Source organism: Lissotriton helveticus, chromosome 10 (assembly GCF_964261635.1).
Source record: "Lissotriton helveticus chromosome 10, aLisHel1.1, whole genome shotgun sequence".
Classification (NCBI taxonomy): domain Eukaryota; kingdom Metazoa; phylum Chordata; class Amphibia; order Caudata; family Salamandridae; genus Lissotriton; species Lissotriton helveticus.
In genome coordinates, this window is record NC_136071.1 from 1106533075 (window position 1) to 1106557032 (window position 23958).

The 23958-nt window shown below is 45.5% G+C and overlaps 1 protein-coding gene across 2 annotated transcripts in view; it reads right to left on the reverse strand.

The window, feature by feature from the left end:
* DNAJC13 (DnaJ heat shock protein family (Hsp40) member C13) overlaps nucleotides 1-23958 on the reverse strand; it is a 1517524-nt gene that overhangs the window by 470352 nt on the left and 1023214 nt on the right. For both annotated transcript variants that reach the window (XM_078663869.1, XM_078663868.1), the window contains one exon: nucleotides 8514-8693. In XM_078663869.1, the coding sequence (XP_078519995.1) occupies nucleotides 8514-8693 (180 nt within the window). The remainder of the gene's footprint in view (nucleotides 1-8513; nucleotides 8694-23958) is intronic.

Sequence of the window (23958 nt, forward strand, 5' to 3'; positions counted from 1 at the left end):
CGGGTCGGTAACCTTTTTTGGTTCGACTCCTTTGTGGGTTTAACAGTCTTTTTCGGTTCGGCAACCTTTTTTAGGTTGACTACCTGTTTCGGATCGACCGGAGCTTTTGGTTCGATACGCTTTTTATGCTCGACGGCCTTTTTCGGCTCAATGTTTTTGGTCGAGTCAATGGCTTTTTTCGGCTCAACAGGCTTGTTAGTGTGATCCTGTTTTTGTTGATCGACACTCTTTTTAGGATCGACGGCCTTCTTTGTGTCGGGTGTTCTTTTTGAATTGACGACCCGTTTTGGTTCGAGGCTCTTCTTTGGCTCGATAGCTTTCAGCTCGATAACCTTTTTGGGTTGGACGACCTTCTTTGGTTCGACCACCTTCTTCTGTTCAACGACCTTTGGTTTGACAACCTTCCTCGGTTCAACGACCTTCTTCGGTTCGACGACCTTCGGTTCGACTACCCTCTTGGGGTCGACAACCTTCTTGGGGAGAGTGGTACTTGGTCCTGGGCTATCAGAAGGCCTGGTTTGGGGCTTCGGAGCCGAGCCGGAAGGCGGGGCTTCTGAAGGAGCTTGTCGATCTCGGATAAGGCCTTTAGGCGATGCTTCGACTGGAGCCTTGTCTTTTGGGATAAGCGGTGTTGGCGGCTGGGTACTCACTTTTTGCCCCGGCGTGATCTGGTCATCAGAGTCCGACTGGTCCTCAACGGTGACGATTTCTAGATCCGAGTCCGCCGCTTCTGGGAGGTCGTGTTTATCATCGAAGATGTTCTCCAGTTCCGGTGCCGGCCGTTGCATCTCTTGCCTAGCGGCCCGTCGATTCCGGATGGTCTTCTTCGAACGGAATTGGGCACAAGCTGGGCAATTTTCTTCTATGTGTGCTCCGGTGATATGCACTTGTTGCATACTGCATGTTTGTCAGTCTGAGGGACTTTGGAGTGGCATTGTGGGCACCTTTTGAACGGGCTCCTTTCCATCGACAGCAGGCCCACGTGGCGTCGAAAGGCCCAATGGCCCGCGTCGACGACCGGATCGAGATGGAAAGTTTGGTTTAGTCAAGAAGTACCGAACGAGAACAATACCGTCAAAGTAGAAGGCCTTTTGGCCTTAGAAAGTAGTTTAGTTTCGGTTCCGAAGTTGGAGTAGAGGAATAACATCCGAACCCAATGGTGGAAAAAAACTATCTAAGGATGGAGAAGATACCCATGCGCACTGTAGTCCAGGGGAGGAGTCACCTATCTCGTGATACTTCGAAGACTCTTCCAGAACAACAAGGTGCAATCATCCGGACCCAACACTAGGCGGCAATCTATGCTAAGATATGAATTCAGCAGCCCACATGTCTCGAACACTTGTTTATTTTTGCCCCTAAATATTGATGTACATGAGAGGGCTGTAGGTGCGACTTGGTGTAGTTGATTGTGAACCCTAAGTTGTGCAATGTTTGAATTGTCTGAGATGTGTGCTGGACACACTGATTGAATACCTTGGCTTTTATGAGCCAATCGTCTAGATATGGGAAGACATGTATCTGTTGTCTTCTGAGATGTGCTGCTACTACTGCTAGGCACTTTGTGAACACTCTTGGTGCAGTTGTTACCCCAAATGGAAGGACTTTGAATTGATAATGCTGTCCTTCTAGTAAAAAACCTCAGATACTTCCTGTGAGAAGGATGTATAGGAATGTGGAAGTAGGCGTCCTTTAGATCTAGTTTTGTAAGGAAGTCGCCTTGTTGCAGCAATGGGAGCACGTGTTGTAAAGTGATCATATGCAAATGATCTGAGTGTATATAGTGATGGAGAGGCCTGAGGTCGAGAATTAGTCTTAGTGTCCAGTCCTTTTTAGGTATTAGAAAATACAGCGAGTAAACCCTTGTTCCTTGATGTTGTGAAGGAACCATTTCTATTGCGTTCTTTTGAAGAAGTGATAGGACTTCTTGTTTGAGCACTGTAAGATGTTCTGCAGACATTGGACGCTGCCTGGGTGGTATGTGTGGAGGGGTAGCTGTAAGTTCGAGGCAGTAGCCATACTGGATAATTTGTCTTACCCACCTGTCTGTTGTGATAGAATTCCAGACAGGTAGGAACTGTGTTAGTCTGCCCCCCACAGGAGTGGAGTGCTATTGGGGGGTGCTATTGGGGGAGCAGAAGGAAGTCACTGTTTTGTGGTGGAAGAGGTTCGATTATTGTTGTTACCTTGACCTCTTCCTTTATTGTTGTTCCCTCTATAGCCTCCTCTAAAGAACAAGTTACTTACCTTCGGTAACGCTTTTTCTGATAGATACAGTATCTGCCTGTGGATTCCTCACCTTGTGAATATCCCCTGCGCAGCAGCCAATCGAAAACTTTTGTAGCTCTCCACGACGGCGAGGTCATGGATGACGTCACAGAGGGTACGACTCCGCTCGCGACCCTGCTGACGTCACTGGATCCATAATAGGGCCTCGTCGGCGTGATGACGTCAGTTCCGCCCTTTTTTCCGTGCCCCCGAGGCACACGGATGGAGCGACATAAACAGTAATAATACACATAGTACACAGTATTCAAATCATCACACACAGTGTGAAACCAATGCAATATGCATGAACATATAAACATAATCATAAAAAAATTCTTTCAAATATACACTTAGCAGGTACAGAAGAGTGGACAACGGGGAGGCGGGTGGGTCAGTGAGGAATCCACAGGCAGATACTGTATCTACCAGAAAAAGCGTTACCGAAGGTAAGTAACTTGTTCTTCTGATAGATACATCTGCCAGTAGATTCCTCACCTTGTGAATAGAGTCCCACAGCAGTCCCCACTCCTGGAGGAGGGTGTCCACTCTGCTATACCAAGAAATCCTGGAGGACAGAGTGCGCAAAGTGGCTGTCCCTCCTCACCCCGGAACCCAAGCGGTAATGCTTTGCGAAAGTGTGGAGGGAAGCCCAAGTCGCTGCCCTACAAATAGCCTCTACAGGCACACCCCTAGCCAAAGCAGATGTAGGAGACTTTGCTCCAGTAGAGTGAGCTCTAATACCCTCTGGAGGTTCCTTACCAGCCAAGGTGTAGCAGATCTTTATACACAGGATAATTCATCTCGACAGCGTGCGCTTGTGCACCGCTTTTCCTTTCTTACAGCCAGCAAATCCAACAAAAAGCTGGTCTACCTCCGATAGTCTTTAGTCCTATCGAGGTAGAAACTCACCGCCCTCTTAGGGTCTAGGCGGTGAAGCCGCTCCTCCTCCTTGGAAGGGTGAGGGGGAGGATAAAAGGTAGGGAGGGTAATGGACTTCCCCAGATGGAAGGGAGTTACCACCTTAGGCAGAAAAGCAGCCCTGGTCCTAAGTACCATTCTCTCAGCATGAATGGTCAGGAATGGGGGTTTTGAAGTAAGAGCTTGAAGCTCACTTACCCTCCTTGCCGAGGTAATTTCTACAAGAAAAACAGACTTAAAAGACAGAAGTCTCATGGGACACTTGTGTAATGGTTCAAAGGGTGAACCCATCAAGTAGGTTAAGACAAGATTCAAGTCCCATTGAGGCACAATAAATGGAGTTGGAGGGAATTTGTTGGTAAGACCTTTTATAAAACGTAATACAATAGGTGACTTAAATAAAGACGGCTGGTCCGGCAAACAATGGAATGCCGATAAGGCCGATAAATAACCTTTTACAGTCGCCACAGCAAAACCCTGCTGGGCCAAAGAAAGAGCAAACTGAAGTATGTCGGACAAACGAGCTCTCAAGGGGTCAATAGATTTCTCTCCACACCACGAAACAAATTTGGACCACCTATAGGAATAGATTGACTTGGTGGAAAGACGCCTGGCCGAAAGAATTACATTCACCACATCAGGCGGGAGAGAAAAAGAATTCAGGTTGCCCCGTTCAATCTCCAGGCATGAAGGTGTAAGGTCTGGAGGTGGGGTTGTAGAACCTGCCCCTCCATCTGAGATAGGAGATATGCCCGAGAGGGAGACGGAGCAGTGGGCACGAGGATAGGTGGAGAAGATCTGTGTACCAAAGCTCCCTGAAACGGATACTGGAGACTGCAGAATGACGGGCAGTGAGCGTTCTCGTGAGTGGCGAACAGGTCCACCCGAGGGGTTCCCCACGTCCGAGAGACCTGAGGAACCACCTCTGGATGAAGCCTCCACTCGTGGTCGGCTGAGAACTGCTGACTGAGACTGTCTGCACGAACGTTCAGAACTCCAGCCAGATGATTTGCCATCAGACAAATCAGGTGGTCCTGAACCCAGGACCAGAGACGCAGAGCTTCTCTGCAGAGAAGATGCGACCCCACTCCTCCCTGCTTGTTGACATACCACATCGCGGTCGTGTTGTCCGTCAGGACCTGAACCGACTGACCGCGAAGGGAAGGGAGGAAGGCCATGAGTGCCAAACGAATCGCCCTCAATTCCAGAAGGTTGATGTGAAGCAACCTTTCCTCTGGAGACCAAAGACCCTTGATCTCCAGATCCCCTAGATGAGCACCCCACCCTAGAGTGGAGGCATCCGTTATCACTGTGGCAACCGATGGAGGCAGATGAAAGGGCTTTCCTTGAGACAGATTGCCCTCCACGCTCCACCAAGACAGATCCGCTGCAGTTTCTCTGGAGATCCTCACAGACTCCCTGAGATCTCCGTTGTGCTGATACCACTGCCTGCGGAGGCACCACTGGAGCGCCCTCATGTGCCAGCGTGCATGGTTGACCAGCAGAATGCAGGAAGCAAACAGACCGAGCAGGCGAAGGACCTTCAGGACTGGAACAACCGCTCCATTGTAAAACAAAGGAATAATTTCCTGAATGTCGAGAATCCTTTGAGAAGGAGGGAATGCCCGACAAACAGTAGTGTCCAGTACTGCCCCTATAAACAGGTTGCGCTGTGAGGGCACCAGGTGAGACTTGGGTACATTTATCGAAAAACCCAACCTGTACAACAATTGAGTTGTCTTTTGCAGATGATGGAGAACCTTCTCTGGAGACTCTGCTTTGATCAACCAGTCGTCCAGATAGGGGAATACAGGAATCTCCGCCCTCCTGAGATGGGCTGCCACCACTGCCATCACCTTGGTAAAAACTCTAGATGCAGTAGTAATTCCAAACGAAGGACTGCAAACTGATAATGTTGCGACCCCACCGCGCCTTTCTTTAACAAGGTCAGAACTTCCTCCTGTAGGAGACGGAGATGTTCTTCTGAGCAAGCCCCTTGACAAGGAGGGTAATTTGGAGGGAATTCCCGAAAGGGAAGAGCATACCCATTTGCCACAAGATTGAGAACCCATTGGTCTGTAGTGACCGATTCCCAATCCCGCATAAAATGGGTAAGCCGACCCCCCACAGGACCAACATGACTGGGAATGGGGAATCTAGGGCTGCTTTGCTGCGGCGATAGGAGGAGAGGTAGAGGAAGATGAGGAGGAGGGTTGACGACCTCGTGGACGACCTCTGTTTCTTCCCCTATATGATTTATACAGCATATTTTGTTGCTGCTGCTGCTACTGACGAGGCTGCCCTTGCGAGCGAAAGGATGACTTCCCAAATCCTCTGTATCTACGAAAGGAACCTCTGGATTGAGTCTGCAAGCCAAGTGATCTTGCCGTGGCCTTACTATCTTTGAATCTTTCAAGTGTGGCATCAGCCTTCTTACCAAACAGACCTGTACCATCAAATGGTAAGTACAACAAAGTAGCCTGCACATCCTGAGAAAAGTCTGTAGACTTCAACCAAGCTCCCCTTCTCGTAGCCACTGCAGAGCCCATAATTCTAGCCACCGAATCAGCCGTATCTAGGCCACTTTGAATGACCTGGCGCACAGCAGCCTGGGTATCATCCAAAACCTCTTGGAAGTTCTTCCTGTCTTCATCAGACAGTTTTGGCAGCAACTGTTTAGAGGAATCCATCAAGGCATGGATATACTTTCCCATCAAGCAAGTTGCATTTGTTGATTTCAGTGCCATGCTCGCAGATGAAAACACCTTCTTAGCAGACTGGTCAATCTGTTTGACTCCCTTTCAGCTGGAACCTGAGGGAATGCTCCTGAAGAACTCTTCGAGCAAGCCGCCTGAACTACAAGGCTCTCAGGCAAAGGGTGAGCTGACAAAAATTCTGGATCCTCCGGTGCCACCCTATATCTCTGTGCCACAGTCCTGGAGACCGCAGGTGCAGACAAAGGCTTCTTCCAAACCTCTAACACCGGCTCCAGAATTGCCTCATTAAACGGTAACAGAGGCTCAGACACAGAGGACGGAGAATGCAACACTTCAGTCAATAAATTAGACTTAAATTCGGTGGAAGGAAGATTAATATCCAACAATTCAGCAGCTTTTCTCACAACAGTATGATACAGGGCTACCTCCTTCGAAGGAGCATCTGAACCAGGAGAAAAATTTCACTCAGGGGAACATCAAGTCCACTTGCATCTCTTAATTCTGCAAAAAAGTCCTCCGAATCAGGAAGTTCACCTTCTTCCATCTCTTGCCGATAGCGTGCCTCTTCCACAACTTTTTGGGCCTCCCTCCTGGAACGGATCCTCGGGACTGGAGTCGATGGATCCACAACCGACTCCATCGGTTTCGGGACCAGCGTCTAGCGCGGATCTGACGGCGCCGCTTGCGCCGAACGAGGGCGAACAGACGGCACCGGAGATTCTCGGTACGGCGCCGGAAAATTCCAGGACGGTGTCGCTGGAAGAAAGGGCATAAATGGAGCCTGGGCATATGCCTGAGGAACACCCAAATTGAAGGCAAAAGGACCCGTGGGACTCGTAGGCGCACCAGAGGGGTACATGGCCCTTGCAAAGACACCATACATAGCGTTAATATAGTCTGATGGGTCTTGCCCTGGAGCCGGGGAAGGAGGATAATTTCCCGGCGCCTCCTCCAGAGTCAGTGTACCTGGAGTCGGGCCCGTCGGCGCCGACAAAGGAACCTCTTCAGGCTGCTCCTGATTTTCTTGCTCTGGCTCAACTTCATGCGGATCCGAAGAATGAACCGAATCCGAAGGAGCCATGGTCGGTGATCGAGAGACTTCGACTTCGGGAGCCACTTCCTTCTCTGGCGAGGCCGGAATTGAAGGAGTAGGATTGACTTCACCTCTGTGACGTCGAGGAGAAGATGACCTCGGCGCTGGTTCCTTATCAGAATGACGCCTCGAAGAGTGCTTCTTTTTCTTATGTCTCTTCGACTTCGAATGTCCCGACGCCGACTTCGATCCCGATCTGGATTCGGAACGAGACCTCAACCTCGACCTCTATCTTCTCTTACTTGCCTTCTTATCCTCCTTCATCTTGGCTATAAATAACTTCGCCTCCCTTTCCTTTAATGCCTTAGAGGTCATCTTCCTGCAGCACGCATATCCATCGACGTCGTGATCGGAAGATAAGCACCATACGCAATCCTCGTGCGGGTCAGTGATGGACATCTGCTTACCGCACTCCCTGCAGGGCTTGAAACCAGATTTTCTCCCAGACATCTTCGAAAGGAAACGAGAAGAACAGACAAGAACAACTATAATAACAATGTTACTACGGGGAGTCCCAAGAAACCGTTGGCGTCGACGGCGCGGAAAAAAGGGAACTGACGTCATCACACCGACGAGGCCCTATTATGGATCCAGTGACGTCAGCGGGGTCGCGAGCGGAGTCGTACCCTCTGTGACGTCGTCCATGACCTCGCCGACGTGGAGAGCTACAAAAGTTTCCGATTGGCTGCTGCGCAGGGGATATTCACAAGGTGAAGAATCTATCAGAAATATCCTTTACTGGAGGATGTCTGTGTATTGGATTTGAAGGAAGCTGTATTGTCTGCTCCAGTCTGTTTGGAGCCTCCTCTATAGAAGGAGTGACGAAAGGAGCCTCTAGCTTGTGTGGATTGCAAAGCTCCCATAGATTTGGCTGTATCGGTGTCTTTCTTCATTTTCTCAAGTGCTGTGCCTACCTATGGTCCAAACAATTGATGTTGGTTGAATGGCTGATTTAAGATGGTAGTTTGCACCTCCTGCTTAAATCCTGAAATGCGTAGCCACGCATGACGTCTAAGTAGAACGCTAGTATTTACAACTCTACATGCAGTGTCTGCTACATCAAGTGCGCACTTGATTGAGGCATTTGAAATTAACTTGCCTTCTTGTATAAGGTTGTGTGCCTGCGCCTTATATTGGTCAGGTAGATGTTGTAGTAGTGTCTCTAACTGATCATAGTGAGCCCTGTCATATCTTGCAAGGAGGGCTTGAGTGTTAGCTATACGCCATTTATGGAGCCGATGAGTCACCTATCTCGTGACTACAAAAGACTTCATCCAAGACGACAACAACATGCAATCATCCGAGCCCAACACCAGGTGGCGATCTAATGCAAAGTGTAGAATCTGCAGCTCATATGCCTCGAACCATATAATACAACCTGGTCAGCATCTTATATTAGATATCAAATAGAGGCCTCTTTGCATTAATAATAAAAACATCATACATGTAACATGTTGTAACTGCCTGGATTCCAGGATGAGGATTGACAGAACATAAGGTAGAAAATGCATACTAACCTGCTGATTTGTGTCTTCACTCTTCTGAATCCCACTCTCTTCAAGTGTGTAGTCATAGTTAAAGGGATAAGCAACCAAGTGCCACAAAATCCCAGCATGAAACAAATGGGTCTGCAGCCAGAAATCAACAGCAAATGAACTGACACACTCTACTGCCAGTGACAACAGCCGTGGAACTCTCTGAAAATGAGATTGGAAATGTTTAGTTAACAAAATAAGTTACTTGGCAGGCAAGAGGTATTTTTATGCAAAGCAATAACATTTAGAAGACTGAATAGTCACACAAATATTACAAATCAATGTTCTTGTTTCATCTCTAAGTCAATTAACAAAAATAAGTAACATCTAGGTTGAACAGTCCCATTTGAGTGGTGGTGGCTAGATCAACTGCGTTTTTCTTGCTGGCATGATAGACATACATAGACGGATCTAACAAAACAGTTCAGAAGTAGGCAAACTTAAGAAGTTTAAAATCCTCATGAAATAGGGGAACGAAGGGAAATGTATTTATTGATTTGCCATTTTATTTAACTATAAGCCATAAGCACCAAGAAAATACCTACTTCACCCTTCTGGGTCACGGTCATACCAGAAGCACCATATGAACTATGTTATAAAAGTGTCAGGATTTAGTCATTATCACAGACTGGATTACCCAGGGTATACTTACAGGTAGCATTTTGACAAATAAAATAAATCACTGAGAAAAAGTAGAGCTCTCCTGAGGGAGGTCTTTTAAAACAGAAAAGATTTCAGAGAAGAGGATTATAAGCTTTCAGGGATTGTATGCCTTTTTGCAAGTGGAAAAACCGGAGTAATTTTTCTGATAGACACGATTATGATGCTTCACTGGCAGATTCCGTAGGATGCTTGACTGTATTCCTTTGCAAGAGAAAGGTTGTATATACGAGAAATTCTAATTCGCTTGACAGCCAAACTTATCACTGGAACATCATGGTCTGTTCCTTATGGATCTCCAAAGACAGAAAATCTATCTAGATAAGTGACACTGACCATGCACTGCAACGTTGGACAAGTTACTAATCATCTATCACTTTCTAAGATATGCTCTATCTAACCACAGATTCCTCACGTTTTGAATATTCCCCTGGCGTCACACTGGAACCAAAACATCTTCAGAAGTATCCCTGCGCAGCAGAAGATGGTATTATGTGGTTCTTCACCAATGTCGTTTGACACAATTATGCTATTTAATGGAAGCTGTCCTGCGCCACCTCGAAGTGCAGCTATCATTCCTGATCCCATAGGAGCCATCTAATGAGTCTGCCCGCCTTGCCATTCAAAGTCCTGCCTGGTAGTTAACAACTAGAGAAAAGCCCTGGTGACTCAGCCAATTCCAGAGGCTCAGTGCCTCCTGGCACTGGACCTTATTCTTCCCTGTTTATTGGACTGACACAGGGCAATAGTATTGTCCATGAAAGCCAGCCTTCGTCTTGATGGAAGGGAGGAAAGCATTTAGTGCCAAGCGAATAACCTGGAACATTTGATGGAGAGCCAGGACTCTGCCAGACACCAGAGTCCTATGATGTTCACCTCTCCAACCCACTAGCGATGCATATGGCACGACCGTCAACTCTGGGTAGAGTATATCGAGCTGGTCCCAATGCAGTTGAGCAGCTACCACTGCAGAACTTTTGCAGTCTCATACGAAACCTGGATGGAATCTGAAAGATTCCCTTGATGCTGAGCCCACTAAGACTTGAGATCCCACTGCAAAGTGCATATGTGCCTTCTGGCGGGTTCCACAAGTAGGAGGTAATAAGAACAAGAAGCCTCAGAGTCCCTCTCTCTGAGGCCTAAGACAAAGGTTGAAACATTGGGTCACATCTTCAATGACCTGGACGCACTGAGCTTGTGTAAAGGCTCGAAAAAGCATCATACGCAGAACAGCTCCAATAAACATGAGACTCTGGGAAGGAGTCCGCTGGGACTTCGGCACATTAATCGAAAACTCCAATGATGTGAGGAAGTTTGCCCTAGCATTGCGGTGGTCTACGAATGACAAGCAAGCCTACTTTCAGCAACCAGTTGTTGAGGTATGAAAGACTAGTAATAAAAGCCTCCGAAGATGTGCGGTTATCACTGCCATCACTTTCATAAGCATATAATACGCACTGGTGAGGCCGAACCTTGAATCGCAGGTAGAGGCTGTAGGACTGCAGGAAGGTGACTTGAAAATAGGCATCCTGCAAATCCATCGCCACAATCCAGTCACTTATAGAACCTGGGCTAGCATGAGCATCTTGAATTTGTCCTTCTTGAGAAAGAAGATGTAGGTGAAGATCTAAAATAGGACAAAAAGTTTGCCATCCTTTGTCGGTACCAGGAAATAACAAATCGCATCTAGTTCCTATTTTTGATGCAGGGTCACTCTCTCTGACTCCTTTTGCCAAAAGGGCCTGAACTTTCGGTTATAAGGTGGGCAAGTGGTCCCCCGAAAGATGGTCTGTAACATGAGAAATATGTAGATGATCAACCCGGAATGGTAAGGCGTATCCTCGTCTGACAATCTGGACCACCCCTGATTGGATATGACATGCCACCACCCTTGGAGAAAATGTTGTGTTCGGCATCAAACGGGTTGACCATGTGCCAAGGGGACAAGTTAAAGTGGTTGTTGGTTGTCGCAGGGGTGCATTCACCAATGCACTGTTCCTAAGAACTAGGATGTTGTCAGCTTGATCTTCCAGCCTATCCTTGAAAAGACTGGTAAGCCTATGTTTGTGGTGGCACCCTGACATTTTTAGTGTCAGAAACAACTGGCTGAGCCTTGAAAGGGGAGAAATTGTTGGGAATTCTAATGCAGAGATGTAGAAGCCAAGATAGAGTGGGGTTCCCCTACTTTTCCTAAAGTGCTCCAGGTGAAGTCTGCTTTGTCATCAAACAGTTGAATGGCATGTCCATCAGGGACACCTGGACGCCACCTGAAAAACCTCTGGATCTCATCCAGGCATGGCGGTTAAGCACCATTCTAAGCAGTCAGGAGCGTCCAGTCCTGATCAGATGATGTACCTTGCTAAATCCTGCCCATCTTGGATGTGAGGAAATGGGGTGTATTATATAGTGTGGCTGCACAACCTCACCCTGTAATACAATTGCCAACCCCTTCAGGACCAGTAGGTTTAGTTTATTGAACCTTAAGTTCAACCCCGGATGGCTTTGGCTTTCAAGAGTCAGGCTTACACACAAGAACAAGAATTAAGCATTTAAAAATTACCAAAACAACGAAATAAAGAAATCCGACACCAACTTAGACTATCGAAAAAGATTCACCAGAAGGTTCTTGAGATATAGCAATTCTATCCTTGAAGCGCTCCAGTTCACCTTGTCTCCGAATAGACAAGAGCCATCAAAGGACATGCTTATAAGCAAGGCTTGGAAATCCCCTGAAAAGGCAGTCATGGTAAACCAGGCGGGGCACCGTAAGACCAAAGACTAAGAAACCGCCCGGTCTATTGAGTCAGTCATGTCCAGCCCACATCTGATCCTAAATTTGCCTGCATCTCTCTTGTCTGCCATAGCCTGAGAGAGCATGGCCGGTACCTCCTCAGAGAGCATGCACAACTAAATCCCACAGTGAATGGAGTAATGCCACAAAAGGCATGCAGTGTTCACTAACGCAGTGCCAGGCTCGTGGAAGAAAACATCCTCTTGCCAAAGGTGTCCAGTCTCTTGGATTCCCTATCTGGAGGGTTGGTAGGGAATGCACCAGGATTTATGTAGGAGGTGGAGGATTGGACTACCGAGCTATCCAGGGTAAGGTGCTGCATGAGGAAACTAGAGTTCCTGGGGTGGGGTGATGGCTGGCGACTGTCATCCTGTTTACAGGAGCCCAAGTCCTGTGTTTGGACCAAGTACCACACAGGAAATCAGTAAGGACTTCATTAAATAGGATCACGTTAAAGGTTGACATCTTTTTAAACGATGACTAAACACACATTTGTTTGTGCGCCTGTATGGGAAAATGGTTTGTTTACACTTCAACTTCTCCTTATGCACATTCTCAGGCCTTGGAACATTTTGTACAAGTCCTAGGTACACTGTGCAAAATGTTGTTGTTTGTTATTGCCTGTTCAGCAACAGGTCTGGGTGGGTAGAATCAACAATGACAGCTGGACCTGAGCTCAGGCTCAGAACAAACGGGTCCAGTTCATTATCTACACTAAAACAAGCATGTATTTAGAAATACGAGCATTTTGATAGGTTGTTTAGGCCGCCCCATTCCGGAATTCTGGATGAATCCCGTCACTATCCTGAGAAGGATGGCGGCATGTTCTACACTAAGACTGACTACCAGATGATGCACACCCACAGTTAAAAGTGGAGTTAAACCACTCTAAGGTATTCTGGCAAACCCTTACACCCTATGCTTTATATGGGTAGGCAGTGCTAGGTAGGAGTTCAATTATATGTATTCATATAATCTAATGCAAATGTACAATTGTTGAATTGTTCATTTTGTTCACCATTCTATTAACAGTGAACATTGTTTTGCTTCATTCTATTAATCATAGCAGCGCACATATTTTACACAACAGAGCAATTAATTGAATACATATTTGAAATGCCAATTTGAGTACTTCTTGTGTCTCTCTTGGGGTCTGAGTTAACAAGGAAAGGGTAGATCTGTTTCCACGATTTCCATAGGGAATTAGGGTCGTCGTGTTCTGAGGTTGCAAACACCATACAATACTTTGTGGCGTACTGTGGGCTAGCCAGGAATTAGGTCAACATATTCTGATAGTATGTGTGGACTAAGTCCCACACAGTTTTGATGCTTATATTGCCCAAACACAGAATCTTACTGAAATAGTGGGAACTGTACAACACCCTCCTATATTACTCCAAGTCCTAGCCCAAAGGATTAGGGCTCAGGCTTCAGCCAGTAGGGCAAGGCTCCAGTCGGCACAGGAGTTGGCGTCGGGCCATGCAACTACGGCTCTGTGTGAGGGTTGGGGATGTGAAAGGGGACGCCGCCAGAAGCATCAACATCAGGACCTACGTCGGCTGAGGTAGTGTGACCGTCGCAAGTACAGATCATCTGTACTGGTGCAGAGGTTGCACCTGCCGGTGGGGAACTAGTAGGGACCCCTCCAGCATGGACAGACCGCTCAAATATGAGATGCATGGCTTCCTTAAACTCATGAAGTTAAGTGGGGGATCACTCCGGCTCCTGGAAACTCAGGGAGGTGCGGAGCCATCCCAGGCGCAGGCTCAACCACAAAGCCAGAACTCAAATGAGGGCACTCCTCATCTTGTCTGATGACTTCGAAGGACGGGGAGAGGTCAAAGTCTTCTTTGACTTATTACTTTTTTTTCTTCGTGGGACTTACCTGAACGCCCAGGAGATTTTGATGAAGATCAGTGGCTCTGCGACCTGCTCCCTCAAGGCCTTGCGGTGCATGGCGTGGTAGTCAACGCAAGTATTCGCATCGTGGTCCCGCTCGAGGCGCCAGAGGCAAACAAGATGGAGGTCTTCCACCGACATCTATCGGTGAAGGCACTGCAGGGCTTGAAGCTGGCTTTCCTAGTGGACATTCCTGCCAAACCAGAAGAAAAACTCTAAAAATAACAAACCAAGAGTAAAAAAAGAATCAGTCAAAAAATGACTGTGGGTAGCACTCTCCAGATCTGCATTGACTAGAGCAGAAAGAAAAGAATTGACTTCAGCGTGTTGAGGTGGCACCTATGTAGGCAACGCGCACATTGTTTCCGGTGCTGACGATGCCGACGACCCCACACGGAGCTGAAGGTCTCCTACCGGCATGCAGGGGTACTGCTCAAGAAAAAATTCTGGATCCAGTCGGACACCTCTGGATCATTCTAAAGTAAGGAATCTGCAGCTAGAAGTCTCTATCAGATAAAGCCCTCAGGGCAGGATGCGGTTGGTGGCCAATGGGCTGCCAGTTTGCTAAGTCTCCTGATGACTACTTCCTACGAAGTGTGGCATCTTTCTATCCCAGCATGCACCATTCTCCCAACTTGGAAGAACCCCTCTCTTGACGTCCAGAGCTCTCTAGCCTGACCCAGGGGTGTGGCTACTAAAGGGGCTACATGTCCCTGAAAAAACAGGTTGACAATCGGTTTCTACTCTCCATGTGCCAGCCGGCATACCTCTCCCACACATTCCCCATTTTCTCTTCAAAGGTGGCTTCACCTTGAAAGATCGCCTTTCGGGTTAACACCCAAGTGGCATCCTGCCAGGGAGAGGTAACACATCTCTCCCACGCAGGCTGCCATTGTTTTCTTTCCAGGAAGTCATCTGCACATCTACCCAGGAAGGCAGAAAGATGGCTCAGGGACTTCAGACTGCTAACCATACCTGTGGCTCAGCGCTGACTTAGTCTGTACAGGATGTGACATGCGTAGTCCTGTACAGGAGCGACACTGGGTAAAGCCATACAGAAGTGCCGAATTCCACTCTATGTGGAATGTATCTCAGTTATAAAGTAAAAATTCATGAGGCATTGTACTTATTTATTTATTTCATTTATGAAGCGCTCTATCACCTAGCAGGCATCCTGGCGCTAGCATACTCAGAATATAGTCTATAAGTGTGCCCGGGGACTGACAACCAAATTATTTAGACTTTGGGAACAACCAAGTTTTTAGTCTCTTTTTAAAGGGAAGGAGATCGCTGACTTGTCTCAATTCTAATGGAAGTTCATTCCAGAGTCTGGCAGTTGCTTCGCCGAAAGTTCTGCCACCCGATTTTGCTTACCTGACTCTCGGTATTTTCAATGGGTCGCCGATGAGGAGCGAAGGCGTCTTGCTGGAACATACCATTCAAACTTTCTCTGCATGGCAGCAGGTCCAGACCCATGCAAAGCTTTGAACACTAGACAGAGAGACTCAAACTGAATTCTCTGTCTCAGCGGAAGCCAATGTAGCTCCGCTAAGGCCGATGAAGAAGTACCACCTCTGGGCCCTCCTAGGGCTAGCTTGGCTGCCGTTGACTGAATAATCTGAAATCTATCCAGAAGATATTTCGGAGACTAACAGTAAAGCATTGCAGCACTCTAACCTGCTTAAAATGGTACTTTGAACCACTAACACACGTGATTGAGGAGGCCACAGGGGGAAGATTTTCCGTAAGGTCCAAATAATGGCAAAACAGCCTCCCACCGTTTTGGTAACCTGAGCCTCCATTGTGAGTTTGTTGTTAAACAGAACGCCCAGGTTACCAACCTTCTCTACTAGCCTAACTGCGGTCAATGTATTTGTGGGCCAGAAGTTACCAGGCAGCACAGAAGGAACCTTACCCACTGAGGAGTGGAGGAGTGTGGCTCACTGATTAGAGCGGCAGACCCTGATGCAGAGGTCTGGCCCGGGACCAGGGTTCAATTCCCGACGCGGCAGGGTCCTGAGCCCAAAATGTCCACGGACTTGATAATTCTCGCCTCGGTGCCTATTCTAATCATGGGGTCCCACGCTGCAACTCTGGGCAATAGTTGCTTAATCTCCACTACGGCGGCCCACCCGCTGCGGGATGCCTGGCTTTCACCCTGGGGATACCCAGTAGGGGTTATCTCACAGGGAAAAAAAGCCAGGACGGGTTCACAAGGCAAGCGACTTGATGCCTTCGGGTGATACGTGCGCTATATAAGTCGCAATACACCTCTGTCTTTCCCACATTAAACTGCAGAGAGTTTTGCCTCAAACAAAGGGCCGTGGCACGCAGGCAGCCATGAAACACTTCCAAAGATGTCGACTGATCTCCCTCTAAGGAGAGAATCGCTTCGTGTCATCTGCATAATTTACGATGTTGATACTATGCTCTTTATGGCTGCAATCAGGGTTTTCATGTAGATAGTAAATAGAATTGGGCTAATTGACGAGCCCTGTGGCACGCCATGCGTGATGTTGGTAAAGGCAGATTGGTAAGGGGGGAGAGACACTGCTTGCCTCCTATCAGTGAGAAAGGACTGGAACCAGTTCAAAGCACGGCCCGTCACCCCCACCTCCCTCAGTCTACTCAACAGGATCCCATGGTTAACCCTGTCGAATGCGGCAGACAGGTCAAGCAGAATAAGAACAGCTGCTTGACCCCTATCTGCCTGCATCCGAAGCTCATCCATCACGGTCACCAGAGAGGTCTCTGTACCATGGGCAGGCCGAAAGCCAAACTGTACATCCTATAGCAGTTTATTCTGTTCCAGACGATTAGAAAGAGTACTGCTGACCACTCGTTCTACAATTTTAGCCAAAAAAGGCAAAAGATAGATTGGCCTATAATTTTTGGGACAGGCCGGGTCCAGTGTGGGCTCTTTTAACAGAGGTGTCACCAATGCCTGTTTCCAGTGGAACGGGACTACTCCACTTGAAAGAGCTTGATTGCAAATTAGTGTATGAAACAGCTCTGCCTCAAACTCCTTCCAGATTTTTTGTGGCACCGAATCTAAAGGGGATCTGGAAGAGATGCCAAAGGCTACCCTACTAAAGTCCTCCACAGACAGTGGCACAAAATCTGTTAAATTGTTAATGGCCAAGCTCTCTAAGCTGTTGATAGAGGCATCAGTACCACTCTCAGCAATACCACTAAGACTCATAGTGTCTATGATCACAGACTCAGGTTGCTGATGGTCCCCACCCAGGTCATTAATAATAGTTTTAATTTTATCATTGAAAAACCTAGCCAAATTGTCACAAAGGTCTTGAGAGGGGGGTATCTGGTTCGTAGTGCAATCAGGACTAGTTAGGCTATTCAAAATGTTAAAAAATACTTCTAGAGCTATTGGACGCATTAAGAATAGGGTTGGAGAAGTATTCTGCTTTGGCCCTATTAATCTCTTTCTTATAACACACAATCTTGGTTTTCCAGATGTGTTTATCCTTATCCTCATATCCCCTTCTCCACTTTCTCTCCGCCTGTTTACAATCAGATTTCAGGTTTTCTAGTTTATCGTTAAACCAAGGGGCCGATGGTCTACCCCTTCTTCTGTGACTTTTTAATGGATCCATCGAGTCTAAAACCGCCGTTATGTTAGCGCATATTTTTATAGAGCGCGGCAACTCCCTTGAGTGTCCCGGCAATCTTCGAGCAGAGGGATACATAGTTCTCCTCCACCTGCTTATCTACAGAAAAGCAGTCCTCTACCTGGAACATAGGGGCTATTCCCCGCTTACGCAGGAGAGCGTTCCAATCTCTGCTAACATAGTTACTCGTAATACTTGCTACCTGATTATTATGAGTAGCGATATCCACATGGAATTTAATCAGAAAGTGATCAGACCAATCCATAGGCAATATTAAGGTGTTGAACCCCTGAAAAAACTAAATCAAGTATATGCCCTCCCTTATGAGTAGCCTTAGCCACCCGCTGTAAAAGGCCGAGGTCTTCGCATGATTGGAGGACATTATAATAGCCTGAGTCAAGGATTCCATTCAGCCAGAGATTGAAATCACCCAAAATCACTAATCTGCTATGAGTGGCGGTCATATTGGTGAAAATCTCCAGCAATGATTGCTGCTGGTACACACTAAAAGCCCCCGGGGGTCTAAAACCGATAATCCCTGTTAAAACATGGCCATGGAGGTTCTTAATGGCGAAGCCAAGAAGTTCAAAACCTTCAATAGCATCAATATCAATGGTAACCATGTTCCAGGTGTCTTTATAAATCACACCCACCCCACCACCCCTCCCACTCAGTCTAGGTTTGTGGCAGAGTTTATACCCAAAATAAATAAAAATGGATTGTGTAGCGCACTCCGAGTAGTACCAAAATTATACTGGTAATCAGTTTATGCACTGTGTTCTCAGGGGCGTGCTGGGAGGGATGGAGGGAGCTACCCTCTAATATACACAATGAACCATTCTGGTGACAAACATCACCAGACCCTTACCGCACAGCTAAATGGCAGAGTTCCTTCTGCCTGAATTAAATCATTCAATCCTTGTGTTTGCTCCTTTTTTGTTTTAATTAACATTCAATTTATATATACAATTCTATCAATTCAATAGACTCATTTTACATGAAAAATAAATCAACAAGTAAATTCCATTTTCAATGACCTAAGCTAGACATTTGAATTCCTGTCTAAAAAAAGACTCAAAAATGACACACAAAAAACAATATCGTCCAATCCCAATGCATTTCGGGAGAGATCCCTTCGTCAGGGGCACTGTAAAGACAATAACACATGCAAAAACATATTTAATTCGACGTCCAGCACATGAACTTGATAAAACATATGAGCAAAAAAATATATCAATCATAATAATAAAAATAATCCCGTTCTCGCGTTCAATGACGAAACAACATACTTGAAACTCACTCATGATCCAACTAAAGAGATAACTGATACACTGGAAACCATACTAAATAAAGCGGTGGAATTGGAATGGATCAGTATAAAGACCAAAGCTTTTTTGACCAGCAAGTAACCTAGATGCCCGGCATTATACATGCTGCCAAAAATTCATAAAAATACATACGATCCTCCAATGAGACCTATCGTCAGTGGTTGTGGATCACTGTTTGAACCGCTAGGGAAATACATTGACGAATTTTTACACATTTTTGTACAAGGATGGGGTACTTATGTACGAGACACTGCTCATTTTTTTACAACTACTACAAACAGTGGAATTAGGAGAACAGACTGTACTACTGTGCACGATTGATGTAACATCTTTGTATACCTCAATTCCCCTAGCAGATGGTATGGAAGCCTGTGAGTGGGCATTACTACAAACATCACAGATAGCTGCCAACAAAGTGTTCATACTCAGCGGTACATCAATGGGGTTTTCTGGGGCTCCATCCTTTGCTAACACGTTCATGGCAAAGTTTGAACATGATCATATTCTTACGGAGACTGCTTGGAGTGAACATATAATCTTTTTAAAGAGATTTATTGATGATATTTTCCTGTTGTGGAAAGGGTCACAGTCTATGTTGGTGGAACAAATTCAAGAATTGAATACACGCAATCCAAGGATTCAGTTCAACTACACGATAGATAATGTACAAATTCCATATCTTGACGTACTGGTCTATGTAGAAGGGAACAAGTTGGAAACTGCAGTGTATCATAAGCCAACAGACAGGAACAACACCTTATTATACAAAAGTTTTCACCCTAAGGCTCTACTACGAAATCTACCGTTTTCACAATTACTGCGTACTAAATGCATTGCCTCAAATGAGCAGTCACTCAAGTCAGAAACAGCCCAACAACGGCAAAGATTCTTAACTCGTGGATACCCGAGCGTAACTATACAAAGGTCTGAGAACAGAACAGTCTCTTTATCTAGACAAGAACTCATTCAAAACAAACCTAAAACTAAAAAAGACAGAGCAGTGTTTGTGACAAAATTATCAGTACAATCTCAACAGATTAAAAAGATCATTAACAACAGATGGGAATTGTTACAACAAGAAGATGACTTTCAAGGCGTTTTTTCCAGTAAACCTTTATTTGCTTATACCAGAAGCAAGAACTTGTTTGAATTGGTGACTCGCAGAAAGAATAAACCACTCAAAAAGGATTTGAATCCAGGTAAGAAAAAGTGTCACAATTGCACGAACTGCAACAATGTCACAGAAGGAACCTTTTTATTACACCCTTACACTGGAAAAGGCATTAAACTCAGACAACAAGTAACTTGTGATTCTTCTTATGTGATTTACAGCATTAAATGCCCGTGCGGCAAGATATACATAGGCAAAACGGAACGTAAAGTCAAAATACGTATAACGGAACAAAAGTAGAATTCGGAACAAATCTTTAACATCAAGTTTGGTTACCCATTGGCTAGAAATGAAACACACTATCCCCCAACTTAGATTCCAAGTACTTGAATAGATACAGTTGTTACCTGACCGAGACAATGGAAAATGGTTGTCTCAAAGAGAAATTTGGTGGATAGATTTTCTACAGACTATGATACCGAAAGGTCTTAATGATAAGGAAGATATAGTATGTTTCCTTTAATGCAGAATCTTTATGTCTATACCATAACGTTGAATTGTGTGACACTCCCCAACAATGTTATTCATGTTGAATCATCAAACAGCACGCATGATGAACAGAGCGTATGTATATATTGGATCATATTGTTAACTTGTTCATTTTCAAGTAATCCAAAATTTATGAATATCGTTGTATATTCTGGTTCTAATTATTATTGAGGCATGTATAATGACAGTTCTGAAGTCACTAACACTTTACACAGTATTTCACACTTTGTGAATCGTCTCATCTTTCTTTGCCATTTTAAAGTCACTAATTTGCACATTGAGTCTTATGCGTTTTTTCCGTTATTCAACTTGATTTTTTACACATATTACTTGGACACGATATGCAGGGGTTGTTGTCTCATTCTGTACACTATGTTTTACGGCAATCCTTTTAAGATGGCCGCTGCGGTTTACAGAAATCTGAGTCCGTCGTTGAAGTTTACCAACATAGCAATGTTTGGTGCAGGAAGTCAAGAGGCTGAGTCCGTTGAAGCTGTTTATTTCCGTTATTTTATACGCCCGGTGTAGATCGTTTGAAACCATTGGCGTTTTGCTAATGTGAAGAACTTGGATAAGGCGGGGATTGACCCGAAACAACGTAAGTGGAACGGTGAAGAGCGGTTCAGCAGAGTTATGGAATGTAGGTTGCGTCAGTGAATTTGAGCGTGTTTTTGTCTTTTGTAGGAAGGCAAGATCAATCAGCTTCCCGTGAAGGATAGGTTTGTTGGCGACTCGCGAAAAAGATAAAAGTTTTCGGAGTTTGTGGATCCTTCTAACTAGGTACGTTTATGAAAAGTAAAGTAAAGGCGTTATTGTATGATACCCAGCACTGTGGGTGCTGATAGCGCTCTTGGATGTTTGTTGTAGCCGCTGGCAGGAAAGACTAGTACCCCTTGAAGGAACGCTCTGCAAGTTGGTCATCTACATGGTCAACAGTTCTCACATGAAGAATTCTGGCATAAGGTACTATATCTTTGCATTTTCAGAGGCAGCTTGTCCGTTGGAATTGACTTCATTGAGATGACATTTGCGTGTCATGATAGCCTCTAACTCATTTCGTGATGTCTTTGTTCACACTGTTACGGAGCACCACTCAGGAGCTTAAGTGCTTAGCACATAGGCATTTTTTTCACGTTGTTGTAGGAAGAACTGGGTAGTTTTTGAGATAGCAACTTATGTTCCATGAGGGATGCGGATTTACCTGAACCAATTAAATAGACTCACATGGCAAGGTGGAGAGCCATTATGTCTATATCTCGACGCATCTTGCTGCATAGATTGAGGACAGTAATGTTTTTTCCTTCAGCTGTTCCCGAATATTGTTGGTGTCTGAATCATATGATATTATTGCAGATTACCTAACTCAGCGGACGTGAATCTAGTGAAGCAGGCCTTCTCGAACGACCATCGGTCAGTTACACCGACCGTCATACGTCACTGTAAGCTTATGTCTGGTTTTATGTCTTTTCTATACATTATTTTATTTTCACCAACTTCTTACTAACCCATCACATTTTCTGAATCAAGCACACAGGGAGAACGGGATTAGTCACATAGCATTGATTGATATATTTTTTTGCTCATATGTTTTATCAAGTTCATGTGCTGGACGTCGACTTAAATATGTTTTCGCATGTGTTATTGTCTTTACAGTGCCCCTGACGAAGGGATCTCTCCCGAAATGCATTGGGATTGGACGATATTGTTTTTTGTGTCATTTTTGAGTCTTTTTTTAGACAGGAATTCATATGTCTAGCTTAGGTCATTGAAAATGGAATTTACTTGTTGATTTATTTTTCATGTAAAATGAGTCTATTGAATTGATAGAATTGTATATATAAATTGAATGTTAATTAAAACAAAATAGGAGCAAACACGAGGATTGAATGGTTTATTTCAGGCAGAAGGAAACTCTGCCATTTAGCTGTGTGGTAAGGGTCTGGTGATGTTTGTCACCAGAATGGTTCAGAGTTTATACCCAGGCAGACAAGCCCAGCCTGGATCTACCTCACATTCTAAGTGTGTCCAGGTTTCTGTCATAAACAATACATTCCTGGAGTTCCATTAGCAGCTGAATTTCCACGCAGTGTTTGGGCAAGGATCTTACATTTAGCAGCCCACAAGTCAAAATACCATCTTTTAAGAAGGCTGAAATCGGGAATGCAGTCTCTGCGAAAATAAATTCCCCCTATCTTTGCCCAGCTCACCAATATTATGTAGCTCCACACTAGTATAACTTTAGAGGACAAAAGGCTCCATCAGATCCCATTTTTTCTCCTAAAAGGGCAGCATGGCTGGCGCTGAGCGCGTCCTTAGCGCAGACGGGTTTGCCTTTGGCGCACCGCCGGCGCGCCCGCTGCGCGTTCGCACCATCGCCGCTTTTTATGCTAATATGTCCCCGAGAGTGCAGTTAAAAATTCCCAGTTTTTAGTGAACAAACCCCCCATAAAAGCAATATAGGCAGGAGAGCAGAAATCGTAGTAGCAGCTCCCTGACAGTCACACATGAAACAAAACCTCTGAAGTGCCTTTCAAACATTGCGCATTCGCACCATCGTCGCTTTTTATGCTAAAATGTCCCCGAGAGCTGAAGCGCTAACTTTCAAGATGGCTGGTCCGCTCGCACGGATGGACACCGCAAATCAGGGAGAACAGTTTGATCCTAATGGGTAGGTGAAATAATTTTCCACCCCCGAGCAACAGGTAAGTGCAGTTAAAAATTCCCAGTTTTTAGTGAACAAACCCCCCTCCAGTAAAAGCAATATAGGCAGGAGAGCAGAAATCGTAGTAGCAGCTCCCTGACAGTCACACATGAAACAATACCTCTGAAGTGCCTTTCAAGAATACAACTAGGCAAATGTATTAACAGTCTTCACACCCCACCACAATTCCAGTCAGCTGTGCATAGAACGTTCAGTATGACAGTTGGAATCAGGAAAGGTTCTAAGCTGAGGTATAGGCGGAGGAGCACAAGGCAAGGAAGGAACCAAGGGTAAGTATTCCAACAAAGGGAAATTATTCCAACACGTCTCTCTGTTTTGAACGTAAGGAAACTTATACTTTCATAGACTTTTAGTAAATAGGGGAGGAAGTAGAAAACTAATAACACTTTACATCAATAGGGAATGAACGACCAATGTAGGTATGTAAAAGAAATTATCCACATAAACACGTTACTACTGGAGGTGGAAAAGTGAAAATATTGGATTCCACAACCAAAATGTCAGAAAGGAACCCACTTAAATACAACAGCCACTTAAGTAAATGTTCTATGAGAAAAGTACTACACCCAAAAAGGATAACACTCAATTAAGAATGTAATCTTCATGCCACTTCGGGGTATAACATACTCTTTTCACTCCATGAGAACAATCATGGTTGAGTTCCATGGAGAACCGGAACCTTGATTATAAGTCTAATGTCATAACCATGAGTAACAATCTTGTCAATACCCCAAGCCT